This window comes from Oncorhynchus gorbuscha, linkage group LG06 (assembly GCF_021184085.1).
Source record: "Oncorhynchus gorbuscha isolate QuinsamMale2020 ecotype Even-year linkage group LG06, OgorEven_v1.0, whole genome shotgun sequence".
Classification (NCBI taxonomy): Eukaryota; Metazoa; Chordata; class Actinopteri; order Salmoniformes; family Salmonidae; genus Oncorhynchus; species Oncorhynchus gorbuscha.
Genome location: NC_060178.1, coordinates 81,608,831 through 81,633,105, shown reverse-complemented (window position 1 = coordinate 81,633,105; position 24,275 = coordinate 81,608,831). Strand labels below are relative to the sequence as shown.

Below are 24,275 nucleotides of genomic sequence, written 5' to 3'. Positions count from 1 at the left end.
TCCAACCTGTGTTTTCATGCGATTTTAATTGAAATATTGTGAAAGGCCTGTTTTTGCTGCATCCTGTGCACTGACAGATTTGCAGCGCAATCGTGTAGATAAGCCTTCTGATAGGGCTACACACAATCCACAGCTATTTAAAAAAAAATAGGCTATTGATCCTCTGTGGCTAAGTTATAATCCTACTCTTGGTGTAGCCTAGTATTTTTGAATTAGTTCATTTCTTTATGAAGAGACAGCAGTAATTCTATAACTTTGGCAAATGTATTTCAATTTATCAGGGATGCTGCCGCATCTCCAGCACCCTTCCCGCGGCTATGATTCTATAAGGAAATCAATTATGAAGTGCAACCCTGGAGAGCTGAAGGTTGCAGACTCTTGTCTATCAGAGCAGAGAGAGGAAGAGAGATCATATAAAGAGAATCTCATTCTAGTTCTGTGAGAGATAGGCCTACAGATAGGCTTCTCTCTCTCACCAGAGCAATGGCCAGACTACAATGTTGCGTAAAAACATATAAGCTAAACCTGGCCGGCACAACAGAAATCAATTCTTAGAATATCAGGAACATTTTTACATTGCATTTTTTAGGGGGCAGGAGAATTACAGAGGAGTCAACTTGAATTAACGCTGGTTGCTTTTATAATAATTTTTACATTGCAAACAGTGATGCCATGAGAGGTACTGGATCCTGGCAAATGGGTTCTGAAACCAAACAGCCCTTAACTTGAGGCGCCAGATCCTGTTCTGGCAGAATCCGGTTAAAATGAAGCACTGCCCATGTGTATCAAGAATGGTCCACCGCCCAAAGGACACCCAGCCAATTTGAAACAACTGTGAGAAACATTGCAGTCAACATGGGCCATCATCCCTGTGGAAGGCTTTCGACACCTTGTAGAGTCCATGCCCCGACGAAATGTGGCTCTTCTGAGGGCAAAAGGGGGTGCAACACAATATTTGGAAGGTGTTCCTAATGTTTTGTACACTCAGCATAAATGTAATCAAATTAGTTAGCATGCACTGTTAGCTTACGTACATATTGCCATATTATAAAACATGTAAAGGCTCCTTTAAATTTGATAGAAAAGACTATCAAAACCTCCATAGTCTACATCACACAATTGAACTTTGAACTCTCAAAGAAGAAGAGGTGGGTGTGGCTACCTATCTGAAACAGGTTTATGGCAGCCCCTGTGCTGTGAGCAAGTTTAAAGCCTGAGCTATTTGCATGTGAACTGGAATCCACACCCTCCATCCACAGAGTGCTTCTCATGTTGAGACACCTCCTTGTCTTTGTTACTTTCAGTTGGCAGATATAAGCTTTTCCTCCAATACGGCTTAACAGTCAGCAGAATACATTGAAAGATGCCGGACTGGGATTTATTGGGAAACTACAAGATACATTTTCTATAACTCATACGTTTAATGTAAGTAACTGCTATAGAGTTTAACATTAGACTGTTGTGACATGGAATGTAGAATATGCTTTCAAATAATTCAGTGGACTATGAACAAATAACGATAGGCATATGAGCTAAGAAGCATAATAATGTGTATAATCTCTATTCATTTAAATATTTTCTCATAAAAAGTAATGTTGAGGAAATATAATATACAATCAACTGGACACATTGCATCATCACAAAATAGCAGTGAAAGGCAGATTCCAAAACATTGGTTTAAAAGCCCAATAGGGAAAACTTGACTAACTTTACTAAAACTAGGAAGAGAAAACAATTTTGTTTGTCACATGCTTTGTTGTAACGAGTGCTCTGAGAGTCGGGAAGCAAGTACAGGGAGTGAGTGTTTTAATAAATAAACAAAACAAGAAACAAGAAACCCAAACACACCGATATGAAACAGAGTAAATAACATCTGAGGAAAGAAGCAAGGGGATTGACAGATATAAGGAAGATAATCAAGGAAGTGACGGAGACCAGGTGAGTGTCATGAGGCACATCAACAGCATCATCCCAGAAACCCTATACCCACTCCAATTCACATACCACCCCAACAGATCCACAGATGATACAATCTCTATTGCACACCACACTTCCTTTCACACCTGGACAAAAGGAACACCTACGTGAGAATGTTGTTCAATGACTACTGCTCAGCGTTCAACACGATAGTGCCCTCAAAGCTCATCAATAAGCTAAAGACCCTGGGACTAAACACCTCCCTCTGCAACTGGATCCTGGACTTCCTGGCGGGCCGCCCCCAGGCGGTAAGGGTAGGTAACAACCCATCCACCACGCTGATCCTCAACACAGAGGCCCCTCTGGGGTGCGTGCTCAGCCCCCTCCTGTACTCCCTGTTCACTCATAACTCCACAGCCAGGCACGACTCCAACACCATCATTACATTTGCAGATGACACACAGTGGTAGGCCTGATCACGGACAACAAAGAGACGGCCTATAGGGAGGAGGTCAGAGACCTGACCATGTGGTGCCAGGACAACAACCTCTCCCTCAACATGATCAAGATCGGATCAGGAAAAAGGAGGACCAAGCACGCCCCCATTTTCATCGACGGGGCTGCAGTGGAGCTGGTTGAGAGCTTCAAGTTCCTTGGTGTCCACATCACCAACAAACTAACATGGTCCAAGCACACCAAGACAGTCGTGAAGCGGGCATGACAAAACCTATTCCCCCTCAGGAGATTGAAAAGATTTGGCATGGGTCCTCAGATCCTCAAAAGGTTCTAAAGTTGGACCATGGAGAGCATCCTGACTGGTTGCATCACTGCCTGGTATTGCAACTGCTCAGCCTCCGACCGCAAGGCACTACAGAGGGTAGTGCAAATGGCCCAGTACTTCACTGTGGCCAACATTCGTGCCATCCAGGACCTCTATATCAAGCAGTGTCAGACAAAGGCCCTAAAAACTGTCAAAGACTTCAGCCACGGCAAGCGGTACCGGAGGGCCAAGTCTAGGTCCAAGACGCTTCTAAACAGCTTCTAACACCAAGCCATAAGTCTCCTGAACATCTAGTCAAATGGCTACCCAGACTATTTGCATTCCACCTCCCCACCATCCGCACCACTGCCACTCTCTGTTGTCATCTATGCATAGTTACTTTAATAACTCTAACTACATGTACAACTGAAGTCGGAAGTTGACATCCAATTAGGTTGGATTCATTAAAACTTGTTTTTCAACCACTCCACATATTTCTTATTAGAAAACTATAGTTTTGGCAAGTCGGTTAGGGCATCTACTTTGTGCATGACACAAGTCATTTTTACAACTATTGCTTACAGACAGATTATTTCACTTATAATTCACTGTATCACAATTCCAGTAGGTCAGAAGTTTACATACACTAAGTTGACTGTGCCTTTAAACATCTTGGAAAATTCCAGAAAATTATGTTATGGCTTTAGAAGCTTCTGATAAGCTAATGTATATCATTTGAGTCAATTGGAGGTGTACCTGTGGATGTATTTCAAGGCCTACATTCAACCTCAGTGCCTCTTTGCATGACATCATGGGACAATCAAAAGAAATCCGCAAAGATCTCAGCAAAGGAATTGTAGACCTCTACAAGTCTGGTTCATCCTTGGGACCAATTTCCAAACGCCTGAAGGTACGAAAGTATAAACACCATGGGACGACGCAGTTGTCATACTGCTCAGGAAGAAGACACATTCTGTCTCCTAGAGATGAACGTACTGTGGTGCGAAAAGTGCATATCAATCCCAGAACAACAGCAAAGGACCATGCGAAGATGCTGGAGGAAACATGTACAACAGTATCTATATCCACAGTAAAACGAGTCCTATATCGACATAACCTGAAAGGCCGCTCAGCAAGGAAGAAGCCACTGATCCAAAACCGTCATAAAAAAAAGACTACATTTTGCAACTGCACATGGGGAACAAGAACATATTTTTTGGAGAAATGTCCTCTGGTCTGATGAAACAAAAATAGAACTGTTTGGCCATAATGACCATTGTTATGTTTGGTGGAAAAAGGGACTGACTTACAAACCGAAGAACACCATCCCAACCGTGAAGCACGGGTGTGGAAGCATCATGTTGTGGGGGTGCTTTGCTGCAGGAGGGGCTGGTGCACTTCACAAAATAGATGGCATCATGAGAAGGGAAAATTAAGTGGATATATTGAAGCAACATCTCAAGATCAGTCAAGATGTTAAAGCTTGGCTGTAAAATGGGTCTTCCAAATGGACAATGACCCCAAGCATACTTCCGAAGTTGTGGCAAAATGGCTCAAGGACAACAAAGTCAAGGTATTGGAGTGGCCATCACAAAGCCCTGACCTCAATCCTATGGAAAATGTGTTGGCAGAACTGATAAAGTGTTTGCGAGCAAGGATGCCTACCAACCTGAATCAGTTACACCAGCTCTGTCAGGAGGAATGGGCCAAAATTCCCCCAACTTATTGTGTGAAGCTTGTGGAAGGCTACCCGAAACCTTTGACCCAAGTTAAACAATTTAAAGGCAATGCTACCAAATACTAATAGAGTGTATGTAAACTTCTGACCCACTGGGAATGTGATGAAATAAAAGCTGAAATAAATAATTATTTCTAAATTATTCTGACATTTCACATTCTTAAAATAAAGTGGTGATCCTAACTGACCTAAAAGACAGGGAATTTTTACTAGGATTCAATTTCAGGAATTGTGAAAAACTGAGTTTTAATGTTTTTGGCTAAGGTGTATGTAAACTTCCGACTTCAACTGTACATACTACCTCAACTAACCGGTGCCCCCACACATTGACTCTGTACCAGCACCCCCCTATATATTTTTTTTATTTTTTATTTTATTATTTTATGCTGCTCTTTAATTGCTTGTTACTTTCATCTCTTATTTTTATCATTTTTTTTACTGCACTGTTGGTTAGGGGCTCGTAAGTAAGCATTTCACTGTAAGGTCCACACCTGTTGTATTCGGCGCATATGACTAATACAATTTGATTTGATTTCGATTTGATTTGATTAAGACTTTCCCAAACCGGATACTTTGTTTGTATCCCCCAGGGCAATTTAACTAATCGCAGAGGCTGTTCCAAAACTCTGCTAGCAGAAAAGAGAAAAGAGACACTTGGAGCAGACTTTTAGTCCAACTCAGGAGGCGCACACACCACCAACCGCTTCCGAGTATATTCCTCGCTAATGTTCAGTCCCTGACGACCTCAGGGCAAGGATTTCCTTCCAGAGAGACATCAGGGATTGTAACATACTTTGTTTCACGGAAGCATGGCTCTCTCAGGATACACTGTCTGAGTCCATTCAGCCAGTTGGGTTCTCAGTTCATAGCGCAGACAGGAATAAATATCCCTCTGGGAAGAAGAAGGGAGGGGTGTATGTTTCATGATTAACTTCTCATGGTGTGATTGTGATAACATACAGGAACTCAAGACCTTTTGTTCACCCGACGTAGAATACCTCACAATCAAATGCCGACCGTATTACCTCCCAAGAGAATTCTCTACGGTTATAGTCACAGCCGTGTATATTCCCCCTCAAGCCGATACCACGATGGCCCTCAAGGAACTTCACTGGACTTTATGCAAATTGGAAACCACATATCCTGAGGCCTCATTTATTGTAGCTGGGGATTTTATCAAAGCAAATTTGTGGAAAACGTTACCAAAGTTTTATCAACATATTGACTGTAGTACTTGCGCTGCTAGAACACTCGAACAATGCTACTCCAACTTCCGGGATGCCTACAAGGCCCTCTCTTCGGTAAATCTGATTGCGACTCGATTTTGCTCCTACCTTCCTGTAGGCAGAAACTCAAACAGGAAGTTCCCGTGCTAAGGACTATTCAACGCTGGTCTGATCAATCATAATCCATGCTTCAAGATTGTTTTGATCACGTGGATTGTGATATGTTCTGGGTAGCCTCCGAGAACAACATAGATGAATATACTGATACGGTGACTGAGTTTATCAGGAAGTGAATAGGAGATGTTGTACCCACTGTGACTATTAAAACCTACCCTAAACAGAAACTGTGGATAGATGGCAGCATTTGCACAAAACTGAAAGCGCAAACCATTGCATTTACCTATGGCAAGGTGACTGGGAATATGGCCAAATACAAAGTGTAGTTATTCGCTCCGTACGTCAATCAAACAGGTAAAATATCAGCATAGAGACAAAGTGGAGTCGCAATTCAAAGGCTTAGACATGAGACATATTAATCAACAAGTCTGTACAAGCTGGGCCAGCTGCAGTTAGTAGTTTAGAACACAGTGTGCTTCTGACAACATGAACACCTATTTCTGATGTGTACATTCTGACAGCTAGAATGTCTATGTATTGAAATGAGCTAATTACATAGTTATTGGTTAACCAAAAAACAAACTAAGGGAAACTATTACAACATAACACTACACATGTCATTCCATGAATTGAGTGCCTTTTGGTTAGTTAAACTATGTAAAAATTAAATATTTAAAAACGCAATTTATTTCACCTAATTTAAAAATTCTGTCATAAATGTTCAACTTCATAAAAAACATGTTTTCCCATCTCAATAGGTTAAATGAAGATACTATAAAGGGACTAATAAAGTTATATGGTTGACAGAAACTGTGTTGACAATTTCCTCTTAAATCAGTCACAACTCCCCTGGTGATGGGGGAATGGAAGCATGTTGTGTGCAACACGGAGGGGCAATTGAATGCATGCTTAACTTGGTAAAACATGATTAGCCTATCTATCTATGGATAACAGGGTTGATGTGTTGTGCCCACAAAACACCTGAAAATTGCCAAAAATATTAAAACCAACTCACCTGATTTTACAGTATGATTTGAGTATTAGATGTTCAATGTTTGGTTTGAAAACGTTTAAAAATACATGTTTTTACCATATTAAAACAAAAGTTTGGTTCACATAACAGGATTAACCACTAATCACATGCAATAAGTACAAAACTTTTAAAGAAGTACTCAGAAATGAATTCCCCAAAACAACAAAACACCTACAGCTTTAGAATGATGGTGAAAACTCAGGGAAATCTTGGGGTTAAGTGGGATATAATCTTCCTAGAAGTTAGACAAACATGAACCGAGAAAATACTTAAACAGGGATTTTCAGTGAAAACACATTTTATTTCAATGAAAACACTCACTATCACATTGTTTTTCTAACACGTTGCTTCTTGTCCATTTGACTTCCAGCGTCCACCATCTGTAACAGGGCTCGCTTAGCCATTGTGATGATGGAATCCGAACAACTCTCCCTGCTGTCCTCCTTGAAAGGAGAGTTGCAGTCTGAGGATTACATTCATCCCCACTATAAGGAGGCTTATCGACTTGCTATCGATTCCCTGGTGAATGGTGGCAGAGAGAGCTACCAGGAGCTCCTCAAGGCCGAGCGGATAGGGAGCTTTCTCTCAGAAGATGAACTCCACTTCATCACTACAAATGCCTCACACCCATTGCCTAGCAGCCACACAGAAGAAATCAATGGACCAGCACTGGACACTCCGGCCAGCAAGTCCTCAACTGGGACGTACTGGCCTGTGCTCTCAGACATAGTAACACCCGACCTGGAGTTAGGATGGCCGATGGTCATGCATGATAAACTCCAAACCAATATAGATCTGCTTTTCCATCCACCCAGACTAAACAGCCCCACCATCAAAGAGGTGATCCGTAAACAGATTCAGGGTGCCAGACAGGTACTGTAATCCTGCAATGCATTGTGTCCACAACAATGGTAATGCTAATGCTTGTTTATGGAGTGCAAATCACAATATTGTATTTTTGAAAGCTGCTGATAGTACCTTTTTGGACTAATAGTAGAAAGCCTCATGTTTAGCTAATATTGCCTGCTCCCCAACTGGGACTGTCTCTTTGTGTGTGAATGTGATAGCTCAAGAATCACAAATGTAAACTATTACAAGACAAAGTGACAAATTCAATAACGAGATTCCTGGCCCCATTTTATTTAACTCCCAGAGAAAAATTATACATGATTCATTTTCACTAGTCAGTAGTGTCTGAGGAGGTCAGGGCAGGTCTATAAAATCAGGTTTTGCAACTTACCTTCATGAGTAAAAGTGTAGGTGCCCTGCAAAAGAAACTTTAGGTTACTTGCGTAACCCCAATTTGATGAAAATGCGAGTGGGATGTGTCACTTAAGGGTTGTTAACAAGCCCACCAACATTCTCGACCATGTCTCTCTTCCTTGCGCTCTTGCAAGCAGGGAAAGGTGGTGACAAATATTATTCATATTCTCATAGAACCGGGGTTACGTTTCCTTTCAACGTGTCACTTAAGGCATATGGCCAACACCCGTAATGCAGACATGCTCTCCAGGGTAGTTCCAATAGCCACACCTCTCAGAGGCCTCAACACTGAGGGAGAATGCCCCAGGAAGATGCAATGACGTCCAGTCGGTAAAGACTTCAGAAACGTATGAGGGCTGGCCCAACATGCCATAGCGCAAATCTCCCATAAGGAGATGTTTTACAACAGTGCCTAAGAGGTAGCCATACCTCTGGTGGAACGACCCATTCTGGACTGTTACCCTTGCTACTATATTTTCCAATGGAATAGCCTCCACTATCTCAAGATAGCTGTTGGAGGTGCCCAAAAAATACAGAAGTCATTGTCACTCTAGAGCAATACTGTCGTTTTAATCCAATCAAATGCACCAGGTACATTCTGGACACAAACGGTGGAGAAGCTCTACTTCCGTTAACTGGGTGAGTGGTACCCAGGAGGACCCTGGGCAAACTGAAGGCATGAACGGTGGGTTGACAGTGAGTGCAGCCCACTCACCTGCTTTGCAGGCATAGTGCAGACAGTAAAGTGGGTTAGAAAGAGAAGTATTACATCTCCCCGCTTTCCAGCGCCTCAAGAGGCCTCAAGCCCAATAGAAGGGTCCCAGTGATGGAGCTAAAAGCTTGGAGACTGGTTTTGTGTTACGACATAACAGAGGCTGTTACCCTACTGTGCAACTGTCGAGGCCTGTGTAACAGGTGAGATAACAGTTAACTGTTCCTTTAGAGATCTTCACGCTGTCCAAAAAGGTCCTGCAATGAAGCATAGAAACCTTGCAAACAGAGGGTTAGGGTTAGAAAGGGCTATGAATGATCTGTGTACGTTACACCATTTCTCCAAAAAACGCATTGTCTCTTTTTCCAAAAAGTGGACGTATAGGAGGGGTACTGGAACTCTAGATCGTGAAAGATTTTGAGTTGCCGGCTTGTCGCATTCAGATTTATCCTCCCACTGGTCATCCCCAGAGTACCATGGCTACTGGGTGAGGGTGGCAAGTCTTTACGTATGTTTGGGTCTGCAGATCCCTGCGTAACAATGGCTATCAGGACTGGTTATAAAGCAGGAGAGTGATCTCTGCTAACCAGGGCCTGTGTTAGGTCTCTTCCCTGCCTCGCTCACTTAATGCATTTGAGCAAATTAATTGTGTTTTGACAAGGTATGGGGGTATACAGAAGATAGCCCTATTTGGTAATGGCACCTGGTAGTAAAGAGAAGGTGCGTTACTGTGTTGCTCTTGCACTAGACGGTTAGAGGTGAAAATGCCATAAGGTGAGGGAAATGGTTGGCCATAGTTAAAGGGCAAATGGCAATCTGTCATCTAGCTTTGTATGTCTGAAGAGACCCGAGGGAGAGTGGACATGCTGACTTCCATCCCTGGATAGAACCTGAGAAGGTGCTGAGGGTCCAAGGGGGGTAAGAACACTTGGGGGTAAGAATGCACATCCTCCATCATCCCATGTGAGCAATGTCATGCAAGTGTGCTGTTACAAAGGGAATATTGTTTTTCCCCCAATGCAGATGTTCCTCACCACTGTCGGGCGAGACAGAGATGGGGACAGGCGGCTTATGTTAAACCCGAAAGAGACGGGTAGGGCAAGGAAGCCGTAGGCTTTGCAAACTATCCTCCTCTGCTGCTTAGGGCTGTGCCCTAGGTTGGCTGGCCCATCCTGCCCCCCTTAGGGTGGTTAATAGAGTGGAACTTTGCTGTGGCCACAGCAAAGGACTGTTTAACTCCAGGTTTCCCTGGTTTAAGAGCTTAGCCTGGGTATTGTCAGTCTGCTGTGTTGCCAGGGGTCTTGGGCCAACTTGGTACCCCTGCCATGCTGTGAGGCTGGGGTGAGTTACAGTGACCAACGGGCTGCCACAGGGCCTGGGTTTGTGGGGCAGGCAGAAGTTGAAGGCTTTGCTTTCTTTCTTACACATGTCACAAATCTGCCGCTTGGTGTAGCATGTCACACTTCTGCCGCTTGGTGTTGACAGCTGGGTTAACCTCTCTGGGATATGTGGGACGCTAACCGAAGTCTAACTGCCCACACGCGGTTCCCTCCGGCCAGCACTGTGCTAGCTACAGCGCACCTTAGCAAAGGTAGCTGTTAGCTAGCTAATGCAACACTAACATCGCGGCTGTAGTTTGCCCACGTTGCACACCCTAGGTAGTATTAACCGCAAGGCTTCTACTAGCTAGTTTACGCCTACTAAAGCCGAAGAGCTTACGCATTGTTTTTACAACAGGAATCTTAGCATAGCCCTGTTCTGCATAATGGCCACTGCTTCTCCATCCCAAAACAAGCCTAGAAAAGCACTCAAACCCCTCCTCGGCCGGTGGCTGAAAGGGGAGGGGTTAGAGACAGCAAAGCATTTTACAATCTAGAGTCATTTACAATGCTGACAGGAGTTGGGGTTCTCGAGTTCTTCCTGAGCATGTTACCTTCCTAGGCAATGTATGCATTGAAGGTGAAAATCCTTCCCTGCAATCGTGGAGGATTAAGCAGAAGAACATGGGGGTTTGAGTGCTTTTCTAGGCTCGTTTTGGGATGGAGAATCAGTAGCCATTAAGCAGAACAGGGCTATATTTCTCTGGTAAATATTCTCCCACGACCGAAGAGCTGTGAGGCTAACCAGTTGGTCTAGTTAACATGAACGAGTAAATGCAGTTTTGAACCAGATGAGAGAAGAGTGCTAGCAATACTGGTACCGTGATTGCAGGTAGTAGTGCTGGTGTGGTTAGCTCGCTCTCCTAGAATTTAGAAAGTTGACAGATCAGTCTGATTTTATTGAGAAATGAGGTCAGGAAAATCGATATGTACATGTGCAGGTATAAGCTATAGTTTTACTGTGGTTTTTCACGTGATTTAGACTACATCGTCTAGACTGTACTAGTTACAAGTATTCCAAGTATTAGCCAGATGAGGTGGGTGTGTACTGTACATAGGTAATACTCCCATCCATATGTCAAACCAAGTCAAACCCGTCACAGGGAATATGGTAAACACAGAGTGGCCTTAGCTTGTGATCACACACTAATTCACTCCTTGAGATACTATACAATATATATATATATATATATATATATTTTTTTTTTTTTTTAAGGAAGCACAATATGACATAATAATGATAGGACTCGGACACATATATTGTTATTTTTCTGATGAACATTTACTTTGATATACTGAGTAATTTAATAACCTCTAGTGACTCCCCATCCCGCATGAGGGAGCGTAATCATCAACTGACACATATTAGCATAACGCAACGGACATAAATATTCCTAGAAAATATTCCTATTCATGAAAATCACAAGTGAAATATATTGAGACACAGCTTAGCCTTTTGTTAATCACCCTGTCATCTCAGATTTTCAAAATGTGCTTTACAGCCAAAGCTAGACAAGCATTTGTGTAAGTTTATCGATAGCCTAGCATAGCATTTTGTCCAGCTAGCAGCAGGTAACTTACATTTACATTACATTTAAGTCATTTAGCAGACGCTCTTATCCAGAGCGACTTACAAATTGGTGCATTCACCTTATGACATCCAGTGGAACAGTCACTTTATGATAGTGCATCTAAATCTTAAAGGGGGGGGGATACTTATCCTATCCTAGGTATTCCTTAAAGAGGTGGGGTTTCAGGTGTCTCCGGAAGGTGGTGATTGACTCCGCTGTCCTGGCGTCGTGAGGGAGTTTGTTCCACCATTGGGGGGCCAGAGCAGCGAACAGTTTTGACTGGGCTGAGCGGGAGCTGTACTTCCTCAGTGGTAGGGAGGCGAGCAGGCCAGAGGTGGATGAACGCAGTGCCCTTGTTTGGGTGTAGGGCCTGATCAGAGCCTGGAGGTACTGAGGTGCCGTTCCCCTCACAGCTCCGTAGGCAAGCACCATGGTCTTGTAGCGGATGCGAGCTTCAACTGGAAGCCAGTGGAGAGAACGGAGGAGCGGGGTGACGTGAGAGAACTTGGGAAGGTTGAACACCAGACGGGCTGCGGCGTTCTGGATGAGTTGAAGGGGTTTAATGGCACAGGCAGGGAGCCCAGCCAACAGCGAGTTGCAGTAATCCAGACGGGAGATGACAAGTGCCTGGATTAGGACCTGCGCCGCTTCCTGTGTGAGGCAGGGTCATACTCTGCGGATGTTGTAGAGCATGAACCTACAGGAACGGGCCACCGCCTTGATGTTGGTTGAGAACGACAGGGTGTTGTCCAGGATCACACCAAGGTTCTTAGCGCTCTGGGAGGAGGACACAATGGAGTTGTCAACCGTGATGGCGAGATCATGGAACGGGCAGTCCTTCCCCGGGAGGAAGAGCAGCTCCGTCTTGCTGAGGTTCAGCTTGAGGTGGTGATCCGTCATCCACACTGATATGTCTGCCAGACATGCAGAGATGCGATTCGCCACCTGGTCATCAGAAGGGGGAAAGGAGAAGATTAGTTGTGTGTCGTCTGCATAGCAATGATAGGAGAGACCATGTGAGGTTATGACAGAGCCAAGTGACTTGGTGTATAGCGAGAATAGGAGAGGGCCTAGAACAGAGCCCTGGGGACACCAGTGGTGAGAGCGCGTGGTGAGGAGACAGATTCTCGCCACGCCACCTGGTAGGAGCGACCTGTCAGGTAGGACGCAATCCAAGCGTGGGCCGCGCCGGAGATGCCCAACTCGGAGAGGGTGGAGAGGAGGATCTGATGGTTCACAGTATCGAAGGCAGCCGATAGATCTAGAAGGATGAGAGCAGAGGAGAGAGAGTTAGCTTTAGCAGTGCGGAGCGCCTCCGTGATACAGAGGAGAGCAGTCTCAGTTGAATGACTAGTCTTGAAACCTGACTGATTTGGATCAAGAAGGTCATTCAGAGAGAGATAGCGGGAGAGCTGGCCAAGGACGGCACGTTCAAGAGTTTTGGAGAGAAAAGAAAGAAGGGATACTGGTCTGTAATTGTTGACATCGGAGGGATCGAGTGTAGGTTTTTTCAGAAGGGGTGCAACTCTCGCTCTCTTGAAGACGGAAGGGACGTAGCCAGCGGTCAGTGATGAGTTGATGAGCGAGGTGAGGTAAGGGAGAAGGTCTCCGGAAATGGTCTGGAGAAGAGGGGAGGGGATAGGGTCAAGCGGGCAGGTTGTTGGGCGGCCGGCCGTCACAAGACGCGAGATTTCATCTGGAGAGAGAGGGGAGAAAGAGGTCAGAGCACAGGGTAGGGCAGTGTGAGCAGAACCAGCGGTGTCGTTTGACTTAGCAAATGAGGATCGGATGTCGTCGACATTCTTTTCAAAATGGTTGACGAAGTCGTCTGCAGAGAGGGAGGAGGGGGGGAGGGGGAGGAGGATTCAGGAGGGAGGAGAAGGTGGCAAAGAGCTTCCTAGGGTTAGAGGCAGATGCTTGGTCACGGAAATCAGAAAAGCAATCAAATTAAATAGTTTACCTTTGATGAGCTTCGGATGTTTTCACTCACGAGACTCCCAGTGAGATAGCCAATGTTCCTTTTTTACCAAAATATTATTTTTGTAGGCAAAATAGCTCCGTTTGTTCTTCACGTTTGGCTGAGAAATCGCCCGGAAATTGCAGTCACAAAAACACCGAAAAATATTCTAAATTAGCTCCATAATATCGACAGAAACATGGCAAACGTTGTTTATAATCAATCCTCAATGTGTTTTTCAAATAACTATTAGATAATATATCCACCGGGACAATTGGTTTTTCAGTAGGACCGATTGGAATAATGGCTACCTCTGTATTTTACACGAGAATCACTCTGGGAGCCATCAGGTGACCAGTTGCGCAATGTAGCCGCTTACGGTATTCTTCAACATAAATGCGTAAACCTATGTCACAATGCTGTAGACACCTTGGGGAATATGGAGAAAAGGTAATCTGGTTGATAGCCCATTCACTGCTCAATAGGGACGCATTGGAACGCTTCGCTTTCAAAACATGAGGCACTTCCGGATTGGATTTTTCTCAGGCTTTCGCCTGCAATATCAATTCTATTATACTCACAGACATTATTTTTACAGTTTTGGAAACTTTAGAGTGTTTTCTATCCTAAGCTGTCAATTATATGCATATTCTAGCATCTGGTCCTGACAAAATATCCCGTTTACTATGGGAACGTTATTTTTCCAAAAATGAAAATACTGCCCCCTAGTCACAACAAGTGACACAAAAAAGGGATCAAAGCTTTCACCTGGATTTACCTGGTTTACATAATTTGAACTCTAAAACAACAATTAATAAACATTTTTACACTTTATAAGGGCATGCAGGGTCATGGTAATCACAGTCACAGTAATCACATAAGAGTTCCTGAGCTTACAGCAATGCCTCACAAAAATATTTTGACACTTTATTTGACACTTCTATCGAGAGGGGGATACAGGTACACTACCGGTCAAACGTTTTAGAACACCTACTCATTCAAGGGTTTTATTTTTTATTTTTTTATTTTTTTAAACTATGACATAACACATATAGAATCATGTAGTAACCAAAAAAGTGTTAACAAATCAAAATATATTTTATATTTGAGATTCTTCAAATAGCCACCCTTTGCCTTGATGACAGCTTTGGCACACTCATGGCATTCTCTCAACCAGCTTCATGAGGTAGCTGTTCCACTGGATGTCATAAGGTGAATGCACCAATTTGTAAGTCGCTCTGGATAAGAGCGTCTGCTAAATGACTTAAATGTAAATGTAAATGTAAATGTAGTCACCTGGAATTAATTTAAATTAACAGGTTTGCCTTCTTAAAAGTGAATTAGTGGGATTTCTTTCCTTCTTAATGCATTTGAGCGAATTAATTGTGTTTTGACAAGGTAGGGGGGTATACAGAAGATAGCTCTATTTGGTAAAATACCAAGTCCATATTATGGCAAGAACAGGTCAAATTAGCAAAGAGAAAGGACAGTCCATCATTACTTTAAGACATGAAGGTCAGTCAATACGGAACATTTTAAAAACTTTGAAAGTTTCTTCAAGTGCAGTCGCAAAAACCATCAAGAGCTTTGATGAAACTGGCTTTCATGAGGACAGCCACAGGAATAGAAGACCCAGAGTTACCTCTGCTGCAGAGGATAAGTTCATTAGAGTTACCAGCCTAAGAAATTGCAGCCTAAAGAAATGCTTTACGGAGCTCAAGTAACAGACACATGTCAACATCAACTGTTCAGATGAGACTGTGTGAATCAGGCCTTCATGGTCAAATTTCTGCAAAGAAACCACTACTAAAGGACATCAATAAGAAGAAGACACTTGCTTGGTCCTAGAAACACGAGCAGTGGACAGTAGACAGGTGGAAATTTGTCCTTTGGTCTGGAGTCCAAATTGGAGATTTTTGGTTCCAACCGCCGTGTCTTTGTGATACGCGGTGTGGGTGAATGGATGATATCCGCATCTGTATTTCCCACAGTAAAGCATGGAGGAGGAGGTGTTATGGTGTGGGGGTGCTTTGCTGGTGACACTGTCTGTTATGTAGTTAGAATTTAAGGCACACTTAATCAACATGGCTACCACAGCATTCTGCAGCAATATGTCAGGTAAGACACTAAACAGAAAACAAGACCCCACAAAACCCAAAAGGAAAATGACAACTTACATATGATCCCCAATCAGAGACAACGATAAACAGCTGCCTCTGATTGGCAACCACACTCGGCAAAGAACAATGAAATAGAAAACATAGACTTTCCCACCTGATTCACACCCTGACCTAACCAAACAGAGAATAATAAGGATCTCTAAGGTCAGGGCGTGACAACTTTTTTGTTTACTACATGATTCCATATGTGTTATTTCATAGTTTTGATGTCTTCACTATTATTATACAATGTAGAAAATAGTACAAATAAAGAAAACCCTTGAATGAGTAGGTGTTCTAAAACGTTTGACCGGTAATGTAGGTGGGAGCAACAGTGGGAAGGGTAGACGTGGTGATTGAACCGCCAGTTTCCATTTGGGTGTCATATGTGACATGTGCTTGGGAGTGTTACCACAGCGCTACACAATCCCTCATACTTTAATTCACAAAAGATCCAAAAGGTGGGTCCATCAGCACTAAGGTGTTACAATGGTATGCTAATTATTTTAATCAAATCAAATCAAATTTATTTATATAGCCCTTCGTACATCAGCTGATATCTCAAAGTGCTGTACAGAAACCCAGCCTAAAACCCCAAACAGCAAACAATGCAGGTGTAAAAGCACGGTGGCTAGGAAAAACTCCCTAGAAAGGCCAAACCTAGGAAGAAACCTAGAGAGGAACCGGGCTATGTGGGGTGGCCAGTCCTCTTCTGGCTGTGCCGGGTAGAGATTATAACAGAACATGACCAAGATGTTCAAATGTTCATAAATGACCAGCATGGTCAAATAATAATAAGGCAGAACAGTTGAAACTGGAGCAGCAGCACAGTCAGGTGGACTGGGGACAGCAAGGAGCCATCATGTCAGGTAGTCCTGGGGCACGGTCCTAGGGCTCAGGTCCTCCGAGAGAGAGAAAGAAAGAGAGAATTAGAGAGAGCATATGTGGGGTGGCCAGTCCTCTTCTGGCTGTGCCGGGTGGAGATTATAACAGAACGTGGCCAAGATGTTCAAATGTTCATAAATGACCAGCATGGTTGAATAATAGTAAGGCAGAACAGTTGAAACTGGAGCAGGAGCATGGCCAGGTGGACTGGGGACAGCAAGGAGTCCTCATGTCAGGTAGTCCTGGGACATGGTCCTAGGGCCCAGGCCAGTTGAAACTGGAGCAGCAGCATGGCCAGGTGGACTGGGGACAGCAAGGAGTCATCATGTCAGGTAGTCCTGGGGCATGGTTCTAGGGCTCAGGTCCTCCGAGAGAGAGAAAGAAAGAGAGAAGGAGAGAATTAGAGAACGCACACTTAGATTTACACAGGACACCGAATAGGACAGGAGAAGTACTCCAGATAAACAAACTGACCCTAGCCCCCCGACACATAAACTACTGCAGCATAAATACTGGAGGCTGAGACAGGAGGGTCAGGAGACACTGTGGCCCCATCCGAGGACACCCCGGACAGGGCCAAACAGGAAGGATATAACCCCACCCACTTTGCCAAAGCACAGCCCCCACACCACTAGAGGGAAATCTTCAACCACCAACTTACCATCCTGAGACAAGGCCGAGTATAGCCCACAAAGATCTCCGACACGGTACAACCCAAGGGGGGAACCCAGACAGGCCGACCACAACAGTGAATCAACCCACCCAGGTGACGCATCCCCCCCAGGGACGGCACGAGAGAGCCCCAGCAAGCCAGTGACTCAGCCCCGTAACAGGGTTAGAGGCAGAGAATCCCAGTGGAAAAAGGGGAACCGGCCAGGCAGAGACAGCAAGGGCGGTTCGTTGCTCCAGAGCCTTTCCGTTCACCTTCCCACTCCTGGGCCAGACTACACTCAATCATATGACCCACTGAAGAGATGAGTCTTCAGTAAAGACTTAAAGGTTGAGACCGAGTTTGCGTCTCTGACATGGGTAGGCAGACCGTTCCATAAAAATGGAGCTCTATAGGAGAAAGCCCTGCCTCCAGCTGTTTGCTTAGAAATTCTAGGGACAATTAGGAGGCCTGCGTCTTGTGACCGTAGCGTACGTATAGGTATGTACGGCAGGACCAAATCAGAGAGGTAGGTAGGAGCAAGCCCATGTAATGCTTTGTAGGTTAGCAGTAAAACCTTGAAATCAGCCCTTGCTTTGACAGGAAGCCAGTGTAGAGAGGCTAGCACTGGAGTAATATGATCAAATTTTATGGTTCTAGTCAGGATTCTAGCAGCCGTATTTAGCACTAACTGAAGTTTATTTAGTGCTTTATCCGGGTAGCCGGAAAATAGAGCATTGCAGTAGTCTAACCTAGAAGTGACAAAAGCATGGATTAATTTTTCTGCATCATTTTTGGACAGAAAGTTTCTGATTTTTGCAATGTTACGTAGATGGAAAAAAGCTGTCCTCGAAATGGTCTTGATATGTTCTTCAAAAGAGAGATCAGGGTCCAGAGTAACGCCGAGGTCCTTCACAGTTTTATTTGAGACGACTGTACAACCATTAAGATTAATTGTCAGATTCAACAGAAGATCTCTTTGTTTCTTGGGACCTAGAACAAGCATCTCTGTTTTGTCCGAGTTTAATAGTAGAAAGTTTGCAGCCATCCACTTCCTTATGTCTGAAACACATGCTTCTAGCGAGGGCAATTTTGGTGCTTCACCATGTTTCATTGAAATGTACAGCTGTGTGTCATCCGCATAGCAGTGAAAGTTTACATTATGTTTTCGAATAACATCCCCAAGAGGTAAAATATATAGTGAAAACAATAGTGGTCCTAAAACAGAACCTTGAGGAACACCGAAATGTACAGTTGATTTGTCAGAGGACAAACCATTCACAGAGACAAACTGATATCTTTCCGACAGATAAGACCTAAACCAGGCCAGAACATGTCCGTGTAGACCAATTTGGGTTTCCAATCTCTCCAAAAGAATGTGGTGATCGATGGTATCAAAAGCAGCACTAAGGTCTAGGAGCACGAGGACAGATGCAGAGCCTCGGTCCGATGCCATCAAAATGTCATTTACCACCTTCACAAGTGCCGTCTCAGTGCTATGATGGGGTTTAAAACCAGACTGAAGCATTTCGTATACATTGTTTGTCTTCAGGAAGGCAGTGAGTTGCTGCGCAACAGCCTTCTCTAAAATCTTTGAGAGGAATGGAAGATTCGATATAGGCCGATAGTTTTTTATATTTTCTGGGTCAAGGTTTGGCTTTTTCAAGAGAGGCTTTATTACTGCCACTTTTAGTGAGTTTGGTACACATCCAGTGGATAGAGAGCCGTTTATTATGTTCAACATAGGAGGGCCAAGCACAGGAAGCAGCTCTTTCAGTAGTTTAGTTGGAATAGGGTCCAGTATACAGCTTGAAGGTTTAGAGGCCATGATTATTTTCATCATTGTGTCAAGAGATATAGTACTAAAACACTTGAGCGTCTCTCTTGATCCTAGGTCCTGGCAGAGTTGTGCAGACTCAGGACAACTGAGGTTTGGAGGAATACGCAGGTTTAAAGAGGAGTCCGTAATTTGCTTTCTAATAATCATAATCTTTTCCTCAAAGAAGTTCATGAATTTATCACTGCTAAAGTGCAAGTCATCCTCTCTTGGGGAATGCTGCTTTTTAGTTAGCTTTGCCACAGTATCAAAAAGGAATTTCGGATTGTTCTTATTTTCCTCAATTAAGTTAGAAAAATAGGACGATCGAGCAGCAGTAAGGGCTCTTCGGTACTGCACGGTACCATCCTTCCAAGCTAGTCGGAAGACTTCCAGTTTGGTGTGGCGCCATTTCCGTTCCAATTTTCTGAAGCTTGCTTCAGAGCTCGGGTATTTTCTGTGTACCATGGAGCTAGTTTCTTATGAGACATTTTTTTAGTTTTTAGGGGTGCAACTGCATCTAGGGTATTGCGCAAGGTTAAATTGAGATCCTCAGTTAGGTGGTTAACGGATTTTTGTCCTCTGGCGTCCTTGGGTAGGCAGAGGGAGTCTGGAAGGGCATCAAGGAATCTTTGTGTTGTCTGTGAATTTATAGCACGACTTTTGATGTTCCTTGGTTGGGGTCTGAGCAGATTATTTGTTGCAATTGCAAACGTAATAAAATGGTGGTCTGATAGTCCAGGATTATGAGGAAAAACATTAAGATCCACAACATTTATTCCATGGGACAAAACTAGGTCCAGCGTATGACTGTGAGAGTCATACGCTAAATCATCATGTTAACCATAACCTTTTTTGTTATTTTCCCTTCTTTCCTTACAGGTTATTGCAATTGTAATGGACATTTTTACAGATGTGGATATATTCAAAGAAGCGGTTGATGCCTCCATCAGAGGAACTCCAGTTTATGTGCTTCTGGATGAATTTCATCTGCAAAGCTTTCTCTCAATGGCTGAGAATCAAGACATCCAAATCCCAAAACTTAGGGTACGTTCACATCCTCTGTTACAATGTTAATTCATCTACTTAGAGGTTGATAATCAAAAGTATCGCCTGATCCTCCTCCCATCGTATATACAGTATTGATTTGTCCTTGTTTTTTATTTTAACCAAAGAAAACAAGTGACTATCTCGAAGTTATTGAGGGATGATGATGTTTCGGCAACGTGAAAATAAAAATTCCAGCGTATGGTACCTCTGTATCTGATAGATAATGTACTATGTGAGGTGCAGCAGTGGGGAGGGTGAAGGTTATTGCAGTGTCTTGTGTTATATACTGTAGATGGATTTCAGAATGAACCTGAACCACTGAAAACTTAATTCTCACTCTATCTTGCAGGGCGAGGCAGTTTACAGGTTGAGGTAGTTATTACCAGAGGTATTTAGGACACAGCCAGAAGAGTTATGCTTTCCTGTCATAGCATTTTACAAGGCTGCAATAAAGCTCTCTCGCTATTTCGGAGAGTCAATATATACTTCATGCGAGAATACTGATAATAATCAGGCTTTGCATAAAGCGGTGTATTACCGTAGAATGGTCTTGCTAAGATGCCACTTTGACTGTCTTGGTCTACAGAACATGAGAGTACGCACAGTGAAGGGGCAGGATTACATCTGTCGTTCAGGAGCTACATTTCATGGAGCAATGGAGCAGAGGTTTCTATTGGTGGACTGCCAAACAGTGGTGTACGGATCATACAGGTAAATGGAACAAGGAGGCCAGTGGTTCAGAATAAGGATTTCCCCATATTGATTCAACTGTTCTTTGGCTATAAATACAATCTACTTTATTGAGTCATTGTGATGTTCTTTCTTTGTATTGTAATTGTGACTATTTGAACAGGTTAAGGATTAAATAGATAATTTTCTGGCTTTTGACCCCAATCTTATTTGTGTTTTAAATTATTATAATTTTTTTACCTCTGTGATGTAAATAATGCATGGCATATAAGTATGAAAGCTTGGACAATTTAAAGATTTTTAGAAGTTCTGTTCAATGTTACTTTACAGGGCTTTCTGTGTAGACTGTATTTGATTTCTAAGTGGAACACAGAACTTTTCTTGAGATATGAAAACATTTAAGATTGGGGATTTGTGTCTGAAAGGGTTGACTTTTCAAAAAGAGTAACAGATAAAGCAATATTAATGTTCTACTTTAGATGCCAAAGGCTTATCTTTGATAGAAAAATGTGCCACAACATAGAGATTAATTAGAGATGCTAAGGGTTGACAGCAGACAATTTATTGATAATGCAAAACTGTTTACCTTAGTTGACCTCGTGCATAGACTGAGCTGAACATGTCTGTTAGAGTTGACATTTGACACTGAAGTAATTGCTGCTCTACGTTTCTTCTACTCCACCCAGCTTCATGTGGTCCTATGAGAAAATCAACCTGAGTATGGTGCAGGTCATAACAGGCCAGCTGGTGAAGTCCTATGACGAGGAGTTTCGAACGCTCTTCGCTCGCTCCTCCATGCCAGCAGTTCTCGCCCCTCCCGAGGGTGTGCTACTAGAAAGGAATGGAAGGCATGCTCTGGCAAAGTATGCTTCTCAATCCAGCCAAGCCTTTGAGAGGAAGGACCAGTTGAGACATACCCTGGACACAGTGTATAGGAAAGCCTGTGAGAGACAGATGGGCATGACGAGCCCTATCAGAGAGATGGAGGAGAGACTTTATGAGGAGGAGCCATTTCAACACAGACCCATGGTCAATCATGGTGTGAGTGTTCAAAATCACATCCATCAGTTCCAGTCTGCAGAGACGGCAAACTTCCTGAAAAGACACAGTTATGCTGGGGAGAGACAAGAAGTCTTGCATGTTCCACACAACACAAGGTATGGGGCAAGCAACTGGAATGTGGCTGGAGATGAAGGTTATCACTGTGCCCCGGGAAGACTCCACTTTTCCAATGCTATGGATGACAATTCTCAGGGGGCACAGATGTACAGAGGTCACAATATTCGGCAGTCCTACCACGGAAATGACAAACACGCCCGCTCCATGCAGCAGAACATACCGACTTTGGAGCACACGGCTAAGTCCTTCTTGCGCACATATAGGATAGAGTCTTACCTCAATAACACTGACACTCCTATTGGGGAATCATGTGATTATCTGGACCAGTATGAAGCTCTGGAAAACAAAGCTAGCTCATTCATTCCCTCCAGAGTTAGGTCATCCCTTGTTTTCAAGTCCACTATTCCAGAGCAACCGGAGACAAACATTTACTCAAAAAACTCTTCCATACGTCAGGTCGATCTCTCTGCAAGGCAAAACAATGCACCGCATTACTCATCAATGCAACGGAATCCAGCAACATCAATGGAAAACAGAATGAGACAGGATGAGTTTATAATGAAGAAGCAAAGTCTGCAAATTTTGGATGATCCCAGGAATAACATTGGCTATGGAAGAGACCCACATCAGTCTGTCTATGCCAGCCTGGGCAGAACCAAAGGGGGACTGGTAATCAAAAACCCTGAGCTCCTCCAAGACAACTGGCACAAAAGGCACAGTGTGGCAGACCCAAAGTCCAACATAGACTACAGAGACAATAAAGAGTCCTCCAGTCACATGTATGGTGGAGCCTTTGTGAGGAAACAGGCAGATGGTGGTGGAATAAGAGTGGGTGCACAGAATGGAGGATATTCTTCAAATCTGAATGAGGATCAGAGATCTGTCTCTCAATATGATGTCAAAAACACAGTGGGCATAAAGAGACCACCTCTTTCCATTTGGAAAGAGCCTCCCTCCAGAACTGTGTCTGCAGCAGCCCTTGATATGAACAGCAAAGAGCCCACTTACAAGTCCACCAGTACAGCACTGGGCTCACCTCGTTTCCTCAAGAAGAGCTCCAAGAAAATCAGATCGTTGCTCAACATACCAGAGAAAAAAGAGGGTTCCCATCTAACCAAGGAAAATGTCATTCCAAAAGGGGGTGGTAGCTCAGACACCATAGTGACTGAGGAAGAAGAACAAAGACCAAACAGAGAGAGGAAGGTTGCATCGCAGAGTGGCACCGCAAATCCAACCAGATCCCCTACCAGGATAAAGATGGACAAGAACCACTTTGCAGATGATATAGGTAAATCATCAGCCCCTCGTTTCAGCACTGACGAGCTGCAGCAAAACCCTCCTGCCAGAGTTACATCCATTAGGACACAGGGGCAGCCTACTGCCATTGATGAAAGACATGAAAGGGCAAGCCTTGCATCAGGAAACTGGCGTAGCGATCAGGGGGGCAGTAGTCGTTTGTATAGCAGATTTGAGCCTTTCTGCTCATTTGAGAAGACGCAACCCCACTCTTTACAATCTGCAACAGCCCCTGCACCCATACATGCACCAGAGAAGACCAAGAGCATGCACTCTGCTAAAAGTAACTCCAACAATGAACAACACAACCACACTGGCCAGCAGACAACTAGCCACCATGAAAACAAACTGGGGAAATTTATACAAAGAGTAGGGAATTTCATTCACAAAAATAAGTAGTAGAAAAGAAAGTTAGCATAGTGAACCAAGCTTACTGGTTGAATGATGACATTCAAAAACGCAATCAAATTGTTGACAGATTGGAAACAGTGTACTGCACCATTAAACTTGAAAACTGTTCACATGAATAGCTGACATCCTTTCAGGTCTATTTAGAGCAATGGAAAACTGATCATTACTTCAATTAAATATCAATGTTTTGATTATTAGTAACACTTTCTACGAGGCACAAACATACAAGCAGGGTCTGGGACAAGGTATCACGGACAGTGAACTCAAGTCAGAGGACCACAGCTGAAGTCAGACCAGCAGAACTGGGTCAGCAGCACAGTCAGGTGAACAGGGGACAGGGACAGCCAGGTATCGTCAGACCAGGTATATATATATATATATATATATATATAGAGGGGCAAAAAAGTATTTAGTCAGCCACCAATTGTGCAAGTTCTCCCACTTAAAAAGATGAGAGAGAGAGGCCTGTAATTTTGATCATAGGTACACTTCAACTATGACAGACAAGATGATAAAATTTTTTCCAG

The 24,275-nt window shown here is 43.6% G+C and overlaps 1 protein-coding gene across 1 annotated transcript; it reads left to right on the top strand.

Moving 5' to 3' along the window:
* The first annotated feature begins 1,272 nt into the window (after positions 1-1,272).
* LOC124037272 (protein FAM83B-like) lies at positions 1,273-24,126 on the top strand. Its single transcript, XM_046351966.1, has 5 exons — positions 1,273-1,425; positions 7,162-7,664; positions 20,065-20,229; positions 20,819-20,943; positions 21,609-24,126. The coding sequence occupies exons 2-5, from the start codon at positions 7,200-7,202 to the stop codon at positions 23,734-23,736; spliced, it is 2,883 nt and encodes a 960-aa protein (XP_046207922.1). The 5' UTR covers positions 1,273-1,425; positions 7,162-7,199; the 3' UTR covers positions 23,737-24,126.
* The last annotated feature ends 149 nt before the right edge of the window (positions 24,127-24,275 follow it).